At 41.1% G+C, this 24,726-nt stretch overlaps 1 protein-coding gene across 1 annotated transcript in view; it reads left to right on the plus strand.

The window, feature by feature from the left end:
- MTA3 (metastasis associated 1 family member 3) overlaps window positions 1-24,726 on the plus strand; it is a 146,360-nt gene that overhangs the window by 29,719 nt on the left and 91,915 nt on the right. Inside the window, exon 5 of the mRNA XM_044429189.1 lies at window positions 24,427-24,490. Within this exon, the coding sequence (XP_044285124.1) occupies window positions 24,427-24,490 (64 nt within the window). The remainder of the gene's footprint in view (window positions 1-24,426; window positions 24,491-24,726) is intronic.

The following is a 24,726-nucleotide window of genomic DNA, read 5'->3' on the forward strand; positions in this document are numbered from 1 at the left end:
TGGATCTGTATGCCCATGGACCTTTTGAGTTGTTTTGAATAGCAGCTCCTCTGCACTGCTTCTGCAATTCCTGAGTTTTGAAAAACCTTTTAAAATGTAGCACAGGGGAGTGTAGTATTTGGGAAACAAAGTACTCCTATGTGGAATTAGCAAGTATTGGAACATTGGTGTGGACTGGGACATTGGTGTGGATAACTGAACATAGCTTTGTGTTGACACTTGGTACTCTTTGCGCTATGGTAGTGGGATTAGCTTATTCATTCTCTCTCTCTCTCTCTCTCTCTCTCTCTCTCTCTCTCTCTCTCTCTCTCTCTCTCTCTCAACCTCAACATGACCAAGTACTACTTTGAAAATAGCAGCAGTTTATTTGAGCACGAAGATCAGCAGTAAAGTATTTAACATATACTTTAAAAGTATGTTTTGTTTTATGAGTATGCAAGGAAAAAGACAGTTCTCTCTCTTTTTAAATATTCCATTTTCCATTTATTTGAATTCAATTGCTTCACCTTAGACTGCAGCAGAAGACTCAGCCAGTCCTTTGTAGCCTCTAACTTCATGCTTTTTGAGCCATATATCAGGACATCTGCAGGCATTTTACTATCCCTAACCCTCCCAGTGTTACTCCTGTCAAAATTCAGATAAGTAAACATATTGTTCATTTTATAGGCAATTTAAAGGAGGAGAACAGGCAGAGCCCAAACAGAGCTTTCTATTTGTTAGTTGAACTAATTTTCCTTCCTTCCTTCCTTCTCTCTCTCCCTGTAACATTTCTATAATCTGCAATTGTTTATTTATGCATGCATGTATTTATAAGCTGCCTGTAACTGCCGAGGCCTTCCTAGGTGACTGTACAGGCTCTCTTACAAAGACCTTTCCACCCTGTCAATTTTATCACTGTGTCTCTTCACTTTTCCCTTTGAACTTTCTGTCAACTATACACAAGTTCAATGCAAGATATCCAGTAGAATACAGTGCCTTCAGTGCAAATTACTTGAAAGTGAATGAATGACTGAATGGATGAATTTGCAGTTAGTTGTCATTCAAATCCCCATTTGTTTTTGCTGTAACAATGAATGAACAAACTGTGTTTGTGTGTGTGTGTGTGTATGTGACTATGTTGGACCTTGCCCTGGCCTTGGTTGGAGTTCCTCTGAGACAAAGATTCAAGGAAGAGGAAGTAGTGTGCAGCCCAGGTGTGGTTAACCAGAGCAGGGAAGCCTTGCAGACTGGCACGACTCATCCTCATCACCTGGGAGGCTCAGCCTTGAAAAAAGCGCCTGCGGATCAGTCTGGGATCACAACCCCTGGCAGCAGGGGTAGACCTCTGTGGGCAAAGGTGTTTCAGGGATGTCTCCCTGAGTCGGCCGTTAGCGAAAAAGCACCCAGTCAGGCAATGCTCCTTACCAGGAGCAAAGGTCAGGTAGCTCTCCTTGCAAGCCATTCTCCTTCATACAGACCTGGGGATTTCTTCCCAGTGGATCACAAGCTTCCAAACAGGAGCATGGGATGAGACACGTAGTGGGAACTGTATTTGTGGACCACGTACCTGGTGCATAGTTTGTGTACTTGAAGAAACAACCAGAGGCTCCTTGGTAGCCTGAACAATACTGTGATTGCCTCTGCGAGAACTGCCATCACGAAGGGAATTTCTGTGGTGAAAAGGGTTTTATGATGATTCTTGCCATGATTACTGGAAACAGGGTCAGAACAGGGTGTTATGCAATTATTTATCACGTTTCATATGCCCAGTAACCGAAGCGCTCAGGGAGGGTCACCATAACGTTTGCTGACCTTTTGATGATTTTTTTTATTTTTAAAAAGAACACAAACCCGCAGCCAGCACTGCCAGTTCAGTAGGGCTTGAACTACTGAGGAGTCGTCTCTTTCTTTTGTCCCCAAGAAGCTGAGAGGGAAAATGGTTGTAGTAAGGGTGGATAGAGCATTTTTTTGCTTTTCAAAAAGACATACTGTCCTTGATTATTTTTGCCCTGGAGAACAGAACTAGTTATATTCTACTTTTAAACAATGTGCACTCTTTCTTTCAACCTTCTGAGTAGAAACACCAGCGGTAACCCTGGCTTGTCTGGTGTGATAACACGTGTAGCAATACACTGATAGGGTATTGCTATCCAGTTTGGGCCTCATAAAGTGAATTATCTGGATCCATTTCAATCAGGGTTTGACACAAAAGCAGCCTTGATCTCCCTGTATGATATACATTTCCTGCATGGGATTGCACTGGATTGTGAACGAGCAGGTTCATAGGTTGATGTGTCACTTGAAGCTCAGGTGGCCTCAATGGCATAGATTGGCTTCTATCAGCTTTGGTTGATGGGTCAGCGATGCCCTTATCTAGATCTGGATAGCTTGGTTTCAGTTTTCTATGGTCCTGTCCCCTCTAAGTTAGATTACTTACGATGTGCTTTCCATGAGCTGCTTTTGAAGACATTTCAGAAGCTGCAGCTCATCTAAAATGCAATAGCCAGATTGAGGACAGGGACAAGAAAATATGAGCAGATAACAATTGTGGCTCACTTTCATTGGCTAACGAATGTGTTCCAAGCATGATTCAAAGTGCAGGCTTTGACCTATCAAGCCTTACATGGCTTGGGACTGCAAGACCTGATGGGGCGCCTTCCTGGCATGAGCCTGATCATACACTGCATTCACCAGCTGAGCTCCTCCATGTGTCTCCACCAGAGAGACTTAGAAGGTGGCAACAAGGGAGAAGAGGTTTTCAGTGGGGGCCCACCAGTTATGGAACAGTCTCCCCAACAAGGCCCACCTAATGCCAACATTATACCTTTTCAGCATAACTTTCCCACTTCCCCCAGGCAGAATCTGAGGAAGTTTTAATCTGATCCTTTTGTTCTTGTTGATTGTTTAAACTGGTTTTAGATACATGTGTGTTTTAATGTGTGCTGTCTGTTTATATATAAATGATTCTTATGATGTATTTTTGGAGTTTTCATCTTTGTAAGATGCCCAGAGTTCTTCAGCTGTTGGGCAGTATAGAAATGTAAGAAATGAAGGAATGGGAATTAAGTTAGGCAAATACTGAATAAAACCCAGTGGAGCTCATAAAATTATATAAAATGGGAATAGTAAAGGTTATATAGATTATTAGAACATTTAAATGGAAATTTTTACTCTTAAACATTTGTCATCTCAAAGACTCTCTGAGCTGGTAATAAGATCACAAAAATATAAGAAATACCTTCTAGAGCAGAGCACTATACTGCTTCAGACAAAAGTCAGATAGTTGCCTCTAGAAATTTGTGCACAGCACATGGTAGTGGTGGCTATTCCCACCACCAGTAGTAGCACCTCAAATCCTGGAGCAGTATCTGGAGTTTCCTGCTGTCTGTCCCCAACTTCTCTTTCTTTCTAATCTGTCATTCTGACCAGTGCCAGGTGTTTGGATATTCTCAGTCCTTTAATTTCCCACCTAGTTTCTGATTAATTGTGGTGCATTAATATAGAAACAGAGCATGTCAGAAGGATCCTCCCAGGCCATCTAGTCTGACCTGCATTAAGAGGGTGATTAAACAAAGCATGGCTACTAGAGCTAGAAAAGTTTTTTGGGGTCCACTATGTACAGGGGTCTTCCCAAGCAACATTTTGCCCAAGGGGCCTGTCAATCCTTGAACCAACCCTGCCAACCTTTCTTGTTTGATATTCTGGTGGTAGGTGATGTTCTCACACCTGTAGGAATTACTGGAAGGGACTGTTGAAGAAACATGTACCCTTCAGTTAAAATGTTGGCTTAGTAAATACTGGTATATAATGCAAATGAAGAAGCTGATTTTCTATTTAAGGTACATTATAATCCAAAAGTTATTCATCATGAAATATGTCATGCTCTTCCAGAGGTTTCTGTAAGATTGTTGGGCAGTTTTTCTATCTAGATGATATCATTACAGATGCTTGGTTTTACAATTCTCAAAACTGAATTTGTGTCAGCAGAGATCACATGCCTCTTCTTCACAGCAAAAATGTTATACAGAGTTGAGAAAAAGACCTTAATCCCTTTGTTCTTTTGCAAATCTATGTTCACAGAATAAACCCCTTACCTCTTGAGTGCTAAGTTTCAAAAGATTCAATGAACAGAAGAAGATTACTGGGAGTGGAACAGATCTGCAGAAGAAACTAAGTGTGAGGAGGGAGGTGCAAGCAGTAAAAATGAAAGTGAAACCTTTTGAGCAGAATATTCCACAAGTCTTTGGATCTTTTTGTGTCTAGCCTGAGGTTTATCATTATTCTTTCCTTGGAGGAGAAAGCCTAGAATGTCAGCAGGCCGTAAAAGAGACCCAGTTTGGGCAGTTTGGGAATATTTTAATTAAGTTCCTCTGCCTACAGGAAAGGCAGGCATGGGTGCAAATATGTAGAAAACCATGATTTAAATATAGCCTTACTGGCTAGTGAGTTAAATCAGTTTAAATCAAATCCAACCTGCTGCCAAGTGCAAGCTAGCGGAATTGCTCGTCCAGGAACTTGATCGGCCCCACCTGGCTATTTGATTTGACCAGTGCCCTTCCGCGATTTTAAGCAAGAGTTTGATAAAATATTTAGACGTAAGTGTCTTTCATGATGTGAAGAACAAATGGTTTCCCCATGTGCTGGCTGACACATGCACTGTTTATGAAGAATTAAAACATAAGGGACAGTTAAAGCTGCGCACTGTACAAGCATCTTGGTGAGAATACATGTGTGAAATACTATAGACGCAACAGTCCTAGTGAGGAGATGTGAAAATTGATAGCAAGAAAACACCATGCAGTTTTCCAGAAAATGTATGTATAATAAACCATAAGGAATGGAGAAGCGAATTGGGTGTGTTAAGACCCAATTAAAGGGCTTCCGGATGGTGTTGGGGCAGTAGAAGAGAAATGGATTTGGATGCAGAAAAAGAGAGTTTGGATGCAAAAATGTTTGGCAGTGGTTGGTACAAGCGGAGAGGTTTGGCAGAGGAGAAAGTTTCTTGTGGATAAAAATGAGGGAAGTGTATGGGATGATGGGATTCTAATAATTCAGTCAGGGTTTCAGAGTTTAAGCTCACCTATCCTTGTCCCAACCATGTTGAGGTCCAACCAATTGTTTAAAAGGCACAACGAAAGTGAACAAATGTCATGGAAAAATGGAGGAAAGGTGGTTGATGTGCTGCCTCCCCGCATTTTCTTTTTGATTTGGGAGCATTGCTGGCAGCATATAAGGGTGGTGGGTAGAGGGTCAGTCACAGGAATGTGCTCTCAGCAGGGCTGAAAGATTCCTGGGGTTTAACTGATCATTTCTTCCCAATTCTGGTTTTAAGAAATAACATGAAGTAAAACTTCCTCACTCTGTCGAACCCCTCCTATGATAAAAATAATAAAACGATTTGAAGTGTGCTAGTCAGAAAACAGTGATTAGAGTGGAGGGAGAACTGAATGTATTCCTGGCCAAATGTCTCTTGGTGGGGTGCCTAAATTATATTATAACCTTTAACAGGTGTTATATATGGAAGAAAATGGGATCAAGCTGAGGAGGCAAAGGGCCTCACAAGAGGAGATGCAAAGGTGGTTATGCGTACAAATTTAGGAGGAGTCTGCGAAGCTGAAATCTCTGGAAGGACAGACATTTATTAGTCTGTTTATTTATAAATCATGTCCACCAACTGCCATGTGCCCAGTTGATGTAAAATAAAAATACTGAAACTCATAAACCGAGACACAAACAAATAAAATTTTAACGTAGCATTGTAATTAAAACTGAAGAGTGACAACACAGTATTCCACATTAGGAACAGTACTCATTGCATGTACAAAGCAAAATAAGGAAGGCACCAATCTTGTTGCCTCCCTTGGAAGGCTGTTCTACAATCTGGATGCTGGCAGTGGCAAAAAAAAAAAAAAAAAAAAAAAAAAAAACCCAGTCGATACGTTTCTGCATTCTTTCAGATGAAACGGAACCTTTTACACCAGCCAAGTTTCAGCACTATACTGGGGTTTGAACACTTGGCAACAGTATGCTATGAGTCATAAGAAAGTCCACAGTTTTAAAATGTTGCATGTTATTTTTGGGGGAAGGGGTACAATTTTGCACCTGCCCTTCATCATATGTGTCCCATGATTGCTAAATAGCATCCCCTTTGTTATGGAGCTTGATAACTCATGAGGGAATCACTTTCAGGCCATTTAAATATTGTGATTGTTTTTAACCCATGAATTGTGGGGACTCAAATGGCTTCCTGTTTCTGCTAAAAATCCATAGGTTAACTTGGGGTTGTTTAATCCCTGAACAACCCTAAAGTTCCTGGGTTTGGCTTGGCAAGATTCAAGGGTTGTTACTAGAAACATGAAACTGCTTGAGTGTGAGATTGCACATGATGCACAACATACGCAATTTTAATTTGTGCCTTTGAAAGTCATCAAAGATGAAAGTCATCTTACATCCCAAACATTCCTAGGGTAATGGGTACAGAAGTGAAAGTTTTGCCATCACTCATCTACTATATTTGAATTACTTAAATCTGTTTTCCTTTTCAGCAGAGTGTTAAGAGTGAAGTTGACAGCCCTTTAATATTGACACCTTGATGTATTTATAGAATATGGAATATCAAGATAGTATATGAGAGGCATGAAACCAAACATGCTACAAAATAATATAAAATTATGAAACATCACCACAATAAAAACAAACTGAAAGCATAAAACCAGCAGAGCAGACTAATTCAACCAGCACAATGTAGCATTTCTATTTCTCCCTATTGCTAAAATATTTAGCATATAATACATAAGAGGCCCACCAAACCGAAGCATTTCTGAGCCCATTTGTTTCTGTGCAAAATTTGTCCAAAGCTTAATGCCTCTTCACTGAATTAAATGGGGCCCCAACAGTATCAACAATTTCCTGTATTTTATATGTATTATCTCCTGTTTGACCAATGTATTATTATTATTTGTACTTAATTTCTTGATGTTTGCTTGCTGTGTTGGATGTTCTCTGTTCCATTTGACCCACTTGCCCTGAAATGTAATGGTTAAAATAAGGTTTGTATCTCCCAGGTTTCTGGATTAACAAAAAGAAGAGGATTGTGTGTGATTAAATGCTGCAAGAATTGTATGCAATCAATAGTTTGTATGCAATGTGAGAGCAGGAAATGGTTTTTAAAAGCAAACTATTTTCCTGAAAACAGGATTTCAAACTAGCATGTTGACCAATTTTAACTAAATCTTAAATATATTAATATTAAAATGTTAGTGATCTTGTCAAACCATTTACTTGTTTGTGTTTGGGGAAATCAATTTTGCTGACCTGGCAACAGTAATTATATTTTTAATTGCAACAATGTGTGATAGAGTATCAAATGGAAATCTAGCAATTAGCTTACAGATCAATATCTTTCTGTGTCCGTTCTAGGGCTTGAATACAGTTATTTATGCTTTGGCCAACTAAGCCTGCACATACCAAATGCTAAACTCTCCTCCATTCTTGACTCAATATAATTGATTTTTAAGATGACAGTGGACTGTTGTAATTATTTTAGTCTGAGCTGTTATGCACTTTGGATTATAGAACATCTGTACTTTGCCTAATAACTTTAATTAACTAAAACACAGATTTCAGATTGAAGTTTATTACTCAGGCTATAATTTGTGGATGTTCGGTTACTTGCTCTTATTACTGTATTATACATCATAAGTAGTGAAGCACATTATTAGTTAGGTTATCTGGAAGTTTTTCTGGGTTTACAACTATGTAATGCTCTTAAAAATCCCATTTCATTGTATGCACAAGTAGGATTATACTGTTCTTGGAATCAGCTAAAATGTCATGAAACGAACAATCTTCTTAACACTCTAGAACTCTTTTTCATTCTGGATTTCCAGAAAAACTACAGAGAGCAGGAAAGAGTAGAATCTAGGCATGATAGAAAAAATCTGTTTATTAAGATGGAGTACAGAATGACTTTGGGCACAATCCTATCCATGTTGAGAAAGAAAAAATTCCTACTGGGGAATGCTGGGAGTTACAGGACTTTTTAATGCCTAAACACGCATAGGAGTGCACTTTTAATGAGATTAGACTTTCTTTGACTGCACCAAGTAATACTGGGACAGAAAGGAAAGAACAGCAGTTATGTGTATGTGGGTATATAAAATTACCTGAGTTACTCAGATCTCTAGCATCCAACTGTACACATGGGTCTCCATTCTGAGGTATAGAACAGAAAAAAAAAGAGAAATATGATAGTACTTACATTAACAAATCTGGAGGTTACTGTTAGATCGACTGTAAGCAAAAGAGCCAAAAGAAGTAAAATTGAGTAGTATTGTCTGATAATTGGAGTGAGAAAAATCCCTCAGAGTTAAACCTCAAGTTTATGTGGTATCATGCCTTAGTTTAATATATAGCTAAATTCATTATTTTTCAGGACAGGCACACATTTTGGGTAACCATCGATGTCCAGTAGAAAAAAAATCCAGGGGCCCTAGTGGGGTAGTATCTTTATTTAATCCAAGTGAAATGACACAAAATACTGAGCAAGCTGTCAAGTTCTCCCAAACTCTTCTTCAGACTTAATATTAAACAAAGCAACAGATGGGAAAGGGGAGGGAGGGAGAGAGAATAGCCCACATGTAGATACCATGGGGTTGTCTCAGTTGGCAAACTCAACTCCTTTGTCTATGCTTTCCCATTGCACCAGTTTTTCTTCATTTCATAAATCAGTGCCAGTTTGCATAGCTATGGTTCCTGCATATGAAGACACTTTAGAAAAAACTAAGCATGCCAAGGTCTGTACAGTATTCTGGATGGGAGACTTCTAGCAAGTTCCATGAATGTTGTATTGCATTCCATCACAGAAAAAGCGGGATGCAGCAAAATACTGAATCTAGCACTCACAGTAATCCATTGTGAGCCCAGGTATTTATGGTTGAGGGTAAACTGTCGTTTTTGAAGGCTATACTTTAATTTATAAATAAAGGTTTAATTTATGTAGGGGTCCATGCAGGGGAAGTATTTGCTCTATGATGAGTAGCCGTTGATAACACTATCTTTTATAGATTTGTCTGATCTCCTTTTAAACACGTCTGCAAAAGTTTAGGTGGTTGAAAGACATGAGAACTAGACTACAGTGACATCAGCTGAATTAAAGCAACTTCCTGAAGTGTGACAGGTGGAAACACTCAGGCCAAACCTACACATAGAGCAAGAAAGCAGGATGTTTAGAGGTTGCTTTCCCTGATCTAGTTATATAAGAACTAAAGGGGAATAGTTGTCAGTTTGAAAAATACACAATGACAAAACAGTGGAGTTACCTAATGTCCAGTTTCACTGTTATCAACAGCATAAGCTGCAGCTTCTCCTTTGGAGTCTGCTAGTTTGGCGAAAGGGGAAGGTGATGGCAGAGGTTGAGGTGGCTGGATGGGGTCACCAGTGGGGTGGGTGTGGGCTTGCGTGTACTCCGAGGGTTGGTGGAGGACAGGAAAACCTGGAGGAATGTTGTCCATGGGATTGCAAAGAGTTGGGCATGACTTTGCGACTGAACAACAACAATTTGGAGCTTGCTTGATATGGCTTCTACTAGGACAGATCATGTAGGTGGGATAAATCCAGTTTAGTTCTGCTACATATAAAATTTTTGACTATAGAAACTACTTTTTTCAGAAAGCACATACTTTTAGAATCCAAGGCTCTACTATGTAGAAAAATGTATTTAGGATTTCTACTTAGATGTTGTAAATGATGGATTTGTAGAATAACAAAAGAATGAAAACTTGCAAAATGGACACAGAGAGAAGGTGTTCACTCAAACAAAATCTACTGATTACCGTTTGGGGTTAAAATGGTTAGTATAAAATTGTTGTTGTTTATGATCTTGCTGATATTGTGTTGTCAGCATGAGGCTGCTTTAGTGGAGGCAGTAGAGGGAAGTTAGAAGTCTATGAAGGCAAATTTAGGGAAACAGGCATTCCATTTAGTTTCATGTATTTAGGCAGGGAGAGCTATCCAGTGGCCTTTAGATATCATCTGGCAATCCAATCGATACTTTAGATTCCCTGCTCTGAGGCTGGAAGGAGAGTTCCAGCTCTGGAGCGGGGAATTCATGTCTCAGTCCTCTCCATCCTTCCCCAGCAGCCAGCAGGGAAGAAACTGTGCTGGTTGCTACTCTAAGGCTAAGACATTGATCGTGGAGAGAGGGTAAACGGGTGGTGGGAGAAAGAGACTAGAGCTGTCAAGATATGGTGGCATTTCCTCCCACCCTTGTGCCTCCTGGATGGGCAGAAGTGGCCACCTAGCTGATATGCATGATGGCAGGAGCAGGAAGGCAGAGGCTGCTGCCGCTGCAGCTCATCACGTTCAGCCCAGGATGCTCGTAAATCTCTGAGTTCAAGGCTGTGGTCTGTTCTGCCCCGGCCTCCAGTAATCAAGGAAAGAGTCACCATAAAACCCTTTTATTGTAGTACTTCCCCTCATGAGCTCACTGCTTATTCAGAGGTAATAAAAGGAGAAACATGCAGGCTGTCAAGCAGTCCCTTGTCCCTGGACAGAGAGCACACAAGTTGAGTGCCCAGCACTCCAGATCCTGTTCCCAGTAAGCCTCTCTTGCCATGCTCCTGTTCCCAACAGAAGTTGGAAGCTTTACAGGGTTGTGATCCTATGCAGGCTGTCTATAAGCAAAGGAATGACTTCTGTGAATTGCTGCATGGCCACCTTCAGCCTCTGCCTGACTCTGGGGTTTTTGCCCTGCCCTCTTTGCTGACAGTGGGCACAGGAAGACACACCTGAAACACCTTCTGCAGAAATGTCCCTGCTTGTTAAGCAGGTGCTTTTTTCAAGGTTGAGTTTTCCAGCTGAGGCAGATGAGTTGCATCCATCTCTAATTCCTCCCCCTCCTCTGTGGAGGCCAGGCAGGGTTGGATTGTTGGGTTTCTGGTTACCCACAGCTTGGCTAGAGTCAACCCTCTTCTCTCCGAGCCCAATTCTGTGTCTGAGGGAAGCCGTACCTGAATAGGACAGAGTCCCACATAGTCCCTAGGCCTGTGCCCTTAAGAACATGAGAGCCATGCTGGATCAGGTGAAAGCCCTGCTGAGCGCTGTATTCTGTTCACAAACAGGATTTCAGTGCTGCAGCAGAACTCTCCTCAGGTTCTCAGCATTCATTATAAAAAGCATACTGTTTGTATGAACAAAGAAACATAGAAACAGAGTGAGTCAGAAGGGGTCCCCCGGGCCATCTGGTCTGACCCCTGGCTCCAGCCGGCTCTGCTCCTGACATGCCCACCGTGTGCATGTCCAGCCTATCTTTGAACACCCTCACTGATGGGGCCTCAACCACTTCCCATGGAAGCCCATTCCATAGATCCATCGTAACAAGCAGCCTATTTATTGTCTATGAATTTATCTAATCCCCGTTAAAGTCACCCAGGAGGCAGCCATTACTGCATCTTGTGGCTGCAAAATCCATAATCCAAAATGCAGTATTTCCTTTATGTGTCCTGAATCTCCTACCATTCTGCTTCATAGGATGACCCTGAGTTCTGGTATGACAGAAGAACAAAATCTTCTCCCTTTCCACCTTCTCCACACCTCTGTCATGACATTGTCTTGCCTGCTCCCCTCACCTTTGCTCTACGCCAGGTCATTCCAACTTTTTGTACCTCAAGGGCCACATTAGGACTTTGACTTCAAATCTGGGGGCTGCACATTGAATTACAGTTCATATTGTAAAGTAGATTGTTTGCAGGGGCAGCGGCTTAATTTTAAGATGATTTTAGGACTAAATGAATGAGAAAGAATGCTTGGTAGGCAGCTCCTCTTGTGGGCCGAGTGTGAGGAGATCTCTGCATCTCCTTCTCCAGCCACAGTGACGGGATGACCCATCCCTTTCTTCTTGTTTCTCCTGCCAGACACCTTTCCATGTGGCCTCCCCCCCCTCCCACCGGCCCCGCTTTCCTTCTTGGAAACAGCATGCTGAGCCTCTTGTGCTTGCTAAACTCCCAGCACGGAGAAGCATGGGGCATGCTGAGACAAGCGCTCACGAGGCCGCTATCCCAACCCGCTCTCGTCCTGAGCCTCAGGAAGAGAGCAGGACAGGACAGTGTCCCTGGGAAAACTCGGCACAGTCGTGCCCGTGCCCTCCCTGGGATCTGGACTAGGGGGAACGGGGCCTCTAAGTGGCAAGAGGGTCACCGAACAAGCCCTTGGGGCTGTGTGTTGGATCACCCCACTCTAAGCTAAGCAGTTACCTTTCCTCATGGTGCAGTTGCTCCAGCCCCTTAATCATTTGGATCGCCCTTTTCTGTACTTTTTCCAGCTCCAGGCCTAGGTTTGGTAATGACCGCATACTAGAATCAATCTTGCATGCATTTGATTGTCTGTCTGCACTTTCTAAACTTTGTTTCCCAGGAGACCAAAGACAGTGGCATTAACGGTCAATGGCTGTGCTCAATTTTCCCTGCAGCCTTGCAGGTGGCCAAGCACAGGGATGGATTCCCTGCCAGCATTTCCCTTCGATCTGGAGAGTCCTGGGGTATGAGTCGCTGAGATTGTCACTCTTCTGCCATGTGAGGTCTTGTCCTTCTTTCTGCCTTTAATGGAAAGTAGTCCTTAAGGCAGAAAAGGGCAAAAGAGCTATTTGCCGGTCCTGGATGGTGGCTGCCAGGCCAGTGTGTTTCTTAAACTGTAAAGGCTACAATACAGACCCCAGATTTGCACACTTGCCATGCCTTGTTGTGGCTTTTTTATGATACCAAGAGCCATGGCACCATGAGTCACCAGTCTTGCATATTCAAGCTGTCATCGTGACTTGTGTATTCAAAATTGTCACCAGCACAACCCACAACCCATTGTGGCTTAGATAAACCACATGGTGGGCTGTGAACTAGTCCATGGACAGTGACTTAGTTCAGAGAGCAGGGAATTTTACAAACCCTTGAGTGTAGGTTATTGCCCTGTCTGAACCCAGGCAGGGAATAAGGGAAGACACAGTGATGCAGAAGGTTCACACATCTCCAGTTAAAAGCATTGGATACTGAGGCTAAGAAATCGTTGATGCTAGCGGTCGCACTGCTAGAAGACTTTTGACCCTGGAATTAATGGCCTCATGGAGCACCCTATCCATCCATCCATCCATCCATCCATCCATCCATCTATAGTTTTTGTATGCCTTGCTATATAGCCTCGGGATGGCTCACAGAAATAAATAAATATAATACAATGCAATTAAAACCCGGAAACACCCTGGATGCACAATTAAAACCTATAAATATTAAACATTGTTAAAATATTGTTTGAATAAAAAGGTCTTAGCCTGGCGCCGAAAAACAAATAACGACGGCACCAAGCGAACCTCTCTGGGGAGCGTATTCCACAGATGGGACGCCACCGCAGAGAAAGCCTTCCTCCGGGTACTTTGCTTCCTAATGTCTCTCACGGAGGGCTCCTGGAGGAGAGCCTCTGCTGCCGATGTTTTGATGACACTGCCTATTACTTCAGTTAGGAAACACAACTAACATTTTACCTTGCCTTTCCCCCAGCCACCATTTTATGCTTTACAGCAGCTTTTTAACAGTTTTCCTCATATGTTGCAACAACAACACTGCCAACTATGGTTTAAAAGTAATACTTTCTATAGTTTCGCCCTCATTTAATCATACCAATATCCTGACTATAGCAATAAAATGGAGTTTCTTCTGTTGTCCTCTTTACCAGAAGTTCTGAAGATGAGCATTATGGGAGGATGGACTCAGTTGGGCTGAGATGAGATACCCTAGTTATTGGCCTCAGGGCCATGCCCTTCCTGTACCACTGACTGCCATTGATGGTAGAAAGCTTGGGGCCATGAACCAGTCATCTGACTCATTATAACATAGCTGCAAATGCCATTTGGATGCTGTCCTTGGTGTGATTGCTCTTTGACCAGGTACCTGCCACAACACGGACCACTAGGAATTGTTTGTAATGTTGCATGTACTGTGGATTATCTACTATATTTATTTAGTACTTTTAGTAATCCTTCCAATAGCTAATGTTTTCTGGATAGATTAAATTAAATTAAAACTAAAATGTCAGTTAAATATAAAACATAGTACAAATATTTAAAGAGTATAATACCATTTAGTGCAAAACAATAAACAGCACAGGATCTATTTTTCTACTATAGAAGGCAGGAAAAAGAAATAAATGTGGCTTAGGAAGAAGTGAAGTCTTAGAAGTATTCGAAAACAAGCATAATGTATCTCCAGGGAAGGAGTCTTGACATGTTTAAATTGTTAGATAAGAAATTTCCAGTCTACTTCAAAGAATCAAAATCAGTAAAATGCTGTAAAATGATGCTGGTTTCCCTCTGTTATTTACTATAATTTTAAAAAAGGAATGAAACCAAACTATTTTGTTATCTCATAATAAATCACTTTGTCCATGGAGAAAGCATACCTATAAATCCAAACATAAGAGATGTCTGAATTTCTTTCCAAACAATTTTTACTTACTAAATAATTTCTTTTTCCCATGCTGGCAATGTATTGTATTCAATAATCTGGTGATTCCCATCACAAGACCTTGCCTTCTAATGGTATAATCCAATATGTTGAAGAATGAAAATAAAATCACGAACATACAATAATTTGTATTCTCTGCTTAATCCCCGGTTTGTCAAAAAAACACCCTTTTATTTATTTATTTGTTTGTTTATTTATATCTAGCCTTTCCCACATAGAACTCAAAACAGCATATATGAGGTTCCCTAATAGCTCTGTATCCAAACACTGACCAGGCCCCAACTTGCCTGACAAAGGAACTTAATTATGTAAGAAGTACCATTCTGTGTCCGACCAAAGGCCTTTCTTGTCCTGAATTTGTTTGCCCAGTGGCTAATCAGATGCCTGTGGAAAAGTCCATATGAGTGCAATACGGTAGCCCATTCGTGTTCTCAGCAACAAGCACCGAGAAGTATATTGCCTTTGATTATGAGACAGCGTATAGCCATCGTGACCAGTAGCTGTGGATAGGCTTAGTCTTCATGCATTTATTGAATAGCCCTTCTAAGCTATCCGGTTTGCTTGCTGTCATGCCATCTTCCAGTGGCCATTTGTAGTGTATGTATGACTGGTGTGAAGAAATGTTTCCACCTGTTTGCCTTGAATTTCTCTCACCATTTCTCATCATGGGATGACCTAGATTCTTCTAGTATTTATGAGAGACAGATAAAAATGATTGCTTATCTGCATTTCTACACCATGCATAATTTTATACACCTCCATCAGCAAGGTTGCTGCAACACGTATCTTTAGATCATGCTCTGAAGCCAAAAATATAAATGGACATTATTCAAAAAAGCAGGACAATTGATATATTTAGACAGTTCCTGACAGAATTTTATTACTGACAAGTCACATATCTGTCTGTATCTACTTGAATTTGTCTTTGTTGCACTACTACTGTTGGTTAGAACATGGCATTTCCCTGCATTTTAGATGTGCCACAGTCGGGTATATCCCAACATAGTTTTGTTGCATAAAGTCTTAATCTTCTGTCCCAAGATGACAACTGAAAACAGCTTCAGAGTTCATTCCTGCTACTTTATCTCCAAGGATTCAAAGCTCTGCAACCTTTTTGGACTGGTTGGCATGTCTGGAATTTTGGGAGTGGCATGGTGCCCTCAAAAAACAGCAAGGCTAGTAAAAAGATGCTCATTATTTCAGAAAGCAAACAGGTAAGACTAAAGGAAAAGTAAGTTGGCAAGGAACCTAATTACATGGCACCAGTGATGCCTTCAGTTCCAAATCACGAAATCGGTTTTGGATCCAGCGATGACACCACAGGGCAGCCCTCCACTTTGTAGCTTACCAGCATCCTAGTTAAAATGTTTTAATTTAAAAAGTTCTTAAGAAATTAAATGAAAATCAAACGGGGCAGGAAGCTGGCAGCTATCAAGACTAATATATGTGGGCACACTGGAGAGGTAGTTTGGCTTTCATTTAGACATTTATATACAAAGTCATTGGCCTATTAAGGTGTGGAATAGTTTATCTTAATGCTCCAAATTGTGCAGTTTGGAAAGCACACATATTGATGGATGAAACTTAACAGTCAGAAAATGTCATAATTGCACAGATCATCAGCTCACTTTTTTGGCAAAAAAATCTTCAAAGATTAACAACATCTATTTATCCTCCGGAGAAATTTATTCCCACATTATAATTGAATCTTTTGAAACAAAGGACTTCCTATCAAACTTCTCTATTAGAGAGGTGGAATGTCTCAGTGGGTCAACGTGACAGTAGAAGATCAGATGCTAAGTTATGCCTCATCAGTATTATATATTAATTCATTGAATTGCTTTATGCTGCCTCTCAGGACAGTGCCCTGCCATGGCAGCTTACAAAAGACAAAACAATTCTAGTCTAATTACAAAACCTGAAAAACAGTAGCAGTTTAAAGCTGTTCAGAATTTCAGTCACAATAGTTTTGGAGTTTAAAATTAGTGGATTTTAAAGGACCTTTTAAAAAGTAACAAAGATTGTCTCATAATGTACTTCTGTTGGGAGATATTTCCAATTATGGCTGCTACTGAAAAAGCGGTCTCTAGTTGGTTCCTAGCTTATCTGAGAGAGGATTTAAATAAGTTTATATATTGTGATGGAATGACTTTTATTAAACCTGACTATTAAAAAGCTTTAGCAATACAAAGGAAATACAGAATAAACTATATTAAGGAACAAAAATCTCCTAATAGTGTTACTCACTTTCAAACTCAGAATTTCTAACCCGCAAATATATTCTCGAAAAAGAACACCAGGCAACCATATGGCCAAATTTTATTCTTATCTGGCATTGTAACTACCAAGCCATGTATCATTCTAGGCAACACTAATTCAATAGTAGTTGTTTCCCAGAAGCAATGACTTTTTATCAAATTTAATCAAAAGATCAAAGTTCATTAATACTTAATGTTTCCAGTTATTATAATAGTGATTAATTTAATAATCTCTAAAGCTCTAAATGGTCTAGGACTAGGTTATTTGAAGCCTAACCTTCATCCATGAAAACCTTCCTAAGTTATAAGATCATTCTGAGAGGCTTTGCATTTTGGCCCATCTGTAGTTTACTGGTGGATATTGGCAGCAAAGCTCTTTAAATGGTGGTGCCATATTTTTGAAATGCATTTTCTTCAAGTATTTTTTTGTTTTGTTTTATGATACAATAGTTTCTACAATAGAGCTGCCTTGGAAAAAATGGTTAAATAAACAAATAAATGGAAAATATTAATTTGACAGTCTTTTGAGTAGCACATACTTTTCTATTTATTTCTCATGACCATCATTTTTTTTGCCTTCCACCTAATTTGAATGGCAGAAAGTTGTCCAGTGTTTCAGTGTTCTTGATACAGACAACTATATTCACAATACATCACAAGCACATAACAGCAATTTATATCTTCCCAGTCATGATTAATTCATTGCATGTAAGCTCATCAAATTTGCAAAAAAGTTTAACAAGACTCTAAAATAGAGTATTGCCAGCTCTATAATTCCATGAAACCTAGATTCCTGAAATTTGGTATGCATTCTGAGTGGACCCCAGCTTATGGACATTTGATTTGTAAAATGCATCAGTCAATATTAATTATTAAGTTATACATGTCTGTGCACCTGAAGCCAGCCATGGCCAGTGGGCAAGGGGCAGACTTCCTTAACCAGTAAATAGCTTTGTAACTGGTGCACTTTGAAGCCATGGGCAGCAAGTACTCTGTACAGAACTGGACTGGGACTTGGGAGATCTTGGTTCTAGTTTCCACTTCGCCATAAAGCTCACTGGGTGACTTGAGGCCAGTCCCAGACTCTCAGCCTATTTTTATTTTTATTTATTTATTAAAACATTTCTATGCCGCCCCTTGCCAAGGCCTCGGGGCGGCTTACAACATCAAATACAAAATACATTAAAACAATAACAATTAAAATATATACCTAGCCTACCTCAGAGGGTTGCTGTCGTGAGGATAAAATGGAAAAGCAGAAGACTATGTAAACCGCCTTGGCTTCCTTGCAAGAGGAAAAAGATGTGGTATAACTGGTTGTTGTTGTTGATTTAATTATTGCAAGAGGAAGAAAAGCAGGTTATAAATGTAATGCAGTACTCCTGCTCCTCATATGACAGCACCTCTCCATTCTGTTGTGGGCAGAACCCAGCTTCAGAGCACAATAGGAGTGCACCATGGCAGGGGCCATGCCTGGGGGTGGTATTGTTGTTTGTTTTTATTTATCGTATTTAAATCCCACCTTTTTCCTTCTAAGGAACTCAAGGCAGTTTACATAATTCTCCCCCTCTTTTCACTCTTATCCACACAACAACCTTGTGAGGTAGGTTGATAGAGTGTGTGACTGGCCCAAAGTTATCCAGTCAATTCCATGGCTGAGTGGGGACTAGGACCTGGATCTCCTGAGTCTCAGACCCACACTCTTGTTGTTTAGTCACAAAATCGTGCCATCACGACCCCATGGACAACATTCCTCCAGGCTCTCCTGTCCTCCACCGTCCCTTGGAGTCCACCCAAGCTCACACCCACTGCCCCAGTGACTCCATCTAGCTGCCTCACCTTCTGCTGTCCACTCCTCTTGTCATCAGTTGTTCCCAGCATTAGGCTCTTCTCCAGGGAGTCCTTCCTTCTCATTAGATGGCCAAAGTATTTGAGTTTCATCTTCAGGATCTGGCCTTCTAAAGAGCAGTCAGGGTTGCTTTCCTTTAATATTGACTGGTTTGATTTCTTTGCAGTCCAAGGGACTCTCAGGAGTCTCCTCCACCACCACAATTCAAAGACCTCAATTCTTCGGCACTCAGCCTTCCTTATGGACCAACTTTCACAGCCATACATTGCAACTGGGAAAACCATAGCCTTGACTATACGCACTTTTGTCAGCATGCGTTTTAGTAAGCTGTCTAGATTTGCCATAGCTTTTCTCCCAAGGAGCAAGTGTCTTTTAATTTCTTTGCTGCAGTCACTACCTCTATTTCTTCCCCATCTATTTGCCAGGAAGTGATAGAACCAGATCCCATGATCTTAGTTTTCTTAATGTTGCGTTTCAAGCCATCCTTTGTGCTCTCCTTTTTCACCTGCATCTTCAGTTCCTCTTCACTTTCTGCCATTAGTCTCTCAAACAGTAACCTGAAAACGACAAGAGTCAGGCTGCAGGAGTGACTTGCACAGGTGACCTTGGCTTCACTTAGATGGAGCAGGCACAAGATGACCAACTCTGAAGGCTGTGTCACTTAGTTTCAGGTCTAAAGAAAGAACCCCCCAAAGCATTCTCTGTTGCTGCACAGCAAACGCTCCAAATAACCCCTGCTGTGGAGAAGCTGCACTCCTTACAGTGTGTTGTGTAGAGGTTGTGGATTGACTCGCAGGTGGCTTGGACAATGTGTCCCAGGCTATAACTTTGCTTAAAAGACTTACTGTATCACTCTGAGGGCAATTCCAAAATGTGTTTGTGGGATTTCATGCATAAGTTGCCATAGGCTTACGTCCATATATGCCCGACCGCCCTTTGAGATCTGCGGGAGAGTCCCTTCTCCGGGAAGCCTCCATGAAAGAAATTAGGAGAGTAAGTACCCGGAGGAGGGCTTTCTCTGCGGTGGCGCCCAACCTATGGAATTCACTCCCCAAAGAGGTCCGCCTGGCACCGTCGTTACTGGTTTTTCGGCGCCAGGTAAAGACCTTTTTATTTAAACATCATTTCAATTGTTAAAACATATGATCTGGCCTGGGCAACTTCTTCTTCCTTCTCTTTCTCCTCCTATATTTTTATTTTATACTGATAATTTTAATTTTGTATTTGTAAATCAATGTATTTTTTGTATTTTTATATTTAATGGTAATTTATTATGTACTATTGTATTTCAATGTATTTTATCATGTTGTAAGCCGCCCCGAGGTTTCGGCAAGGGGCGGCATAGAAATGTTATAATAATAATAATAATAATAATAATAATAATAATAATAATAATAATAATAGGTCAGAGGTGATATGATGACGCATCACAAGAAAAGTTTTAAATAAAACAAGGTAGACTGGAACTGACCTGCTCTTGAATGATAAGGATTAGGTTTTTGTTGTCTATCTGATTGCATTATTTAGATTCTAAGGCAAGTAAACAATATTTGAAAATGTTCGCTATATAACTGCTGTGCAATAAAGCACAGCAAGTTTTGGACTTTTACCTTATGAAATTCCTTATTGGCATCTAATCAAGTTACAACTCTGGATTTATGTTATAAACAGATTTTCAACATAGCAGTAAACATAATTATTTGATATGAACTGTAGTTGCCATACATGCCTTCTGCTCTTGATGAATGAAATCCACTTAGAAATGACACTCTTAGTGAAATTTCAGTGCAATAATATTTTGAATCAAAAGATGCTGAAAGAATTTTGGAGCAGTTGAGCATTGAAGATGGTGGAATGGCACCCATGAATGATTACAGGGAAATTTTAAATGTGATCTGCCAGACAACAGCATCTGGTCAGCAGGAAGCCAGAGAACTTGTAGAGGATTGCTTAACTTTGAGTTATAAAAATGCAGAGAGCATGATCATGAAAATACAGTGTTGGGATGTTTTAGAAATACATTTCTTTAAGATTAGTTCTTTGCGTCATCTTTTTCAAAGACTGTTACATTCCCAAGCTGTTGTTTTTGCACTTAGTGTCTTTCTCACATTTGGGCTTCCAATTCCAGAAAGGTAGCATTAATGGGATGCTTGGAGAATCTGTTCCGTTCTGATGTGAACTGATATGATCTGCATATCCTAGATTAATGTATGCATTGGAGTTTATTTCTCACTCGGATTTCACATCTCTGAATTTTGCAGTGTAATTCTCCGCTCCAAAAAGTAGCAAAGTTCGTGGTAAAATACATGTTTCATGAAAAATAAATTTAGAAATGTGTGTCCTGAAGGAAAATGAGTGTGGAAGAGCATATTGTATGAGAAAAGACATCCGAAATATGTCTTTTACGTACAGGAAAAAAATTGTTCCGCAGAAACTCACACACAGATGGTGTCCTACTTGAATTTGGTGACTGCATCCCTGCTGTGCTTTGGTTTCTTTCATACATTGGTTTGCACCACAAAGGTCTCTGGCAGAAAACTTGGAACTGGCCAACAGGGGCAGCAGGGAAGGCAGAGTATGGATGTCTTGATCAGCCGGGACCACACAAAGAGCCAGCTAGGCTGCCTTTAGCTTATCCTTCTGGCATACGTATCTTATTCTTTTGGCTGCTTCTCCTCCACTCATATAAATGGGTGACAGGGTAGCCAGCTCTGCTCCTCCTTTTGCCCTGGTGTATGATTCTTGGGGCTGAGCACTGTGCTAGTGTGGATATTTTTGTCTAGGGCATGGGTCCTCAGAGTACTGCCCGGGGGCCGGATTTGGCACACCATGCCCATTTGGACTCGCTCTGCACACATCCGCCACCACTCACCTCACCCCACGCACAGGAGGCAGTGGTTTGCTCACTCGGAGAAGGCGATCTCCAAGCGAGCAAGCCACTGCCTCATACGCTCGCCTCACGGTGCCCGCCCGCCCGCCCACGCCTCCCCTCGCCCTGCACCCCGGCCCACTTCAGCCTGAGCGCCTGCATGCACCGCCCCCTCGCCAGCCCGCGCACACCACCGGCACCACCTTTCCGGCCCGGGCCCGAGCCCGAGCCCGGGCCCAGCACCAGCTCCTTTCAACTGGCCCCCTGGTCAAAAGGTTTGAGGACCCCTGGTCTAGGGGTTTCTTGCATGCACATTCCCCACAGTCCTGTCCCAACTACAGGGCTTTATCACACATACACCTTTTGCTTCCGTTATCGTGTAGTAGACCAAAAGCTCTAAAACCAGCTAGCCCAACAAGCAATTCTACCTCATGCTGGGATAATTGTTCTGATTTTTTGTATTTCTTGTATTTTGAAAGCCTAGTAACCATTCTCCATTGAATAACCATTGAGTGGCCGGGCAGTGTTTATTACAATAAAAGCATAAAATGAAAAAGCAGAGGAGAATAAAACCAAGATAAAACCAGCAGCAAAGAATAAAACCCTTTCAGCAATCCTCCCCAAACCCTCTGTTCTTAAAATGCCTGAGAAAATAAAAGTTCTTCACTTGATGCCAAAAAGGCTATGATGGTAGGGACTACATGAGGCTCCCTTGGGAGAGTATTGCACAAATAGGTGCCACCACTGAAAAGGCCTGGTTTTGTGTGCCCACCCACCTTGCCTTATTTGGGAAGGGCTCCTGGAGGGGACCTCAAATGTTCTTCTTAATGTTTGGATAGATAAATAAACAATGCTCTCTCACGACTAGGTTTCTCTTCAGAAGCAGGTGTAGCCTGTCTTTGCTCCAGGACTTAAGAAATGGCATAGCACCCAGAGTAGGGGAATAAGTGTCCTGATTTTGTTGCTTCTCTTTGTGGTGAATTGGGTGAAAATTGTTATCCTCACCCTTTTTGACTGGTGCTTTCCAAGCCCCCCCAAAACCCCGATTTTTCCTATAATCTTTTAAGCCATTTGAAACTATATATGGCACTGAAAGGCAGCTAACATCCCTACAGGGTTGCATTGGTATTTGATTGCCTGTCATTAGAATAGAGTTAGGATAAGCTTACTCTGAATAAGCTTCTTAGCAGTTAAGCATGCTTTTAAGAAAGGTTTTCCCTGAGTAAAGTTGGAGCTATTTTGTAATGTCTTTGTCCTTTCCTTTTTCTTAGGATTTTAACTCCCTGACTGAGTATTATACTAAAGTAATTACTATATTTAGCTTGGCACTTCTCAAACTTTTAAAAAAATCTACGGGCTGCTTGAAGATTCCTGGGGATTTCAGTGGATTCTTAATTAAACTTCCCTGCTATCAAAGTGTCCCAAGCATTATTTATGAGCCTTACAGCCTGCCCCCTTTCCAAGAAAAAAATCCAAGACAATCTAGTCCTACCCATTCCTCTCCATTTTCTCCTCACAACAGCCCTGTGAGGTAGGTTAGCCTGGGAATAAATGAGGCCTAAAGGCAACCAGTGAACTTCAATGGCTAAGTAGGGACTAGAACCTGGATCAGCCCAAGTCTGAGTGCTGACTGTAACCTCCTCTGTACTGACTCTGTATAAGATAATATAGTACTTTTTTTGTTTACGGACCTTTGGTTTAGATATTTTCCTTCCTTGTTCACAAGTTAATTTGTTAATTTATTATGTTTCTGTACTGCATAATACCTGAAGCTCTCTGTGTAATTTATAGCTATTATAATAAAGTATAAAATATACAACAAGAGTTTAAAAATAGAATGGGAAACCAAGGCAGACCCTACTAGCAGTAATGCAAAAATTAAAACATAATGACAGATCAAAAACTGAAGCTGAAAGACTAAAATACCCAGGGAAGTGGAATGGCCAGCCATTTACCCTGCCCAGGTATTGATTCAGAAGACCTACTGCCTTACCTGGATTTGATGAGAAGGGGAAACCATCTACGTATCAGTGATACCACATACTGGGTCATCCTCATATAAATGACACCTTAGCTCACTTATCTGGATAAGCTCCCCCAATCAGTTACATGTAGATAATCAAACAGTTGGGGGTAGATTAGAGCCTCCAAGGCAAAGAGCAATAATTCCCCAGCACTATTTTTTGGGATTGGCCATTGAACTAGGAGCAGAACCCCTGCAGTCCAGTGCCTCCACCTCCCAATATGGATGAATCATCCAGAAGAATATCAATGGTATCAAAGGTAGAGCAGTCCAAGGAAGTCAACATGGTTGCATTCTGGACAAGGTCAACCAAGCAGATGGTTGACCAGGCTCAGCTAGGCTACTTGTCCCACATCCTCAAGTCTTGACGACCAAAGCACATCCTATACAGCTAGACCAGATGGTGCTCTGGGCAGCTCTGCTAGTGGAACTGCATTAACTGTGGTGGCCAAATCATGATAGAGCTAAGCAACATGTGTTTTCAAAACTCAGCACAGACTTATCACTGCTTGCTGCTTAGGGTTCCACTGTTTCTTGCCTTGCCCCAGACTGTAGCAGGCCATGAACCCCTTGGAAAATCTTTGCTGGGTGATACTAGGAAACTGCACGTGTCATTGCTCACATACTCGTTTGCCATTTGGTGCATTGGCACACTTGCCATGGGTGCATTCCTTGCGGTTACTCACAGTGCTGTATATTTTCTGCTGTATTCAGAAACAGAATGTCCTGCAGTACAAATTGCTGGAAGCAGCAGGAGGACCCTGTTGTACTCAGGTCCCGCTTGTGCACTTGTCAAAGGCAACTGATTTTTAACATTCTCGTGTTTAAAAATGTTATTCATTATTCCGAATTTCCAAATTGTGAACTTGATCTGCTGCCCTGTGCTCATTGCAAAAAGGAATTGCTTGTCATAAATGTTTTATTCTTTTTTTATGCCAACATAGGGGGAAATGCAGTGTTGCTCTTCTGAATGAGACTGAATCTGTGTTGTCCTATCTTGCTAAAGAGGTAATGTCATTTTTAAAAAATAAGACAAATTCATCTGTTATTATTTTACTTATAATTCCTTGAGCAATAAGTTTTTACAGCAGATTTTTAATAAAAAGCAACCAGTACTTTGGCTAAATGGAGTAGTCTTAGTAGATGAAATTGAAAATTGCATGTGTGTGCACATGCATGTATTTTAAATGGCCTTTTGGTTTGGAAGTTCAATATCCAAAAGCTTTGATACTGAAACCATTCAT

The sequence above is a fragment of the Varanus komodoensis genome, unplaced genomic scaffold, assembly GCF_004798865.1.
Source record: "Varanus komodoensis strain SLA01 unplaced genomic scaffold, ASM479886v1 scaffold2, whole genome shotgun sequence".
Classification (NCBI taxonomy): Eukaryota; Metazoa; Chordata; class Lepidosauria; order Squamata; family Varanidae; genus Varanus; species Varanus komodoensis.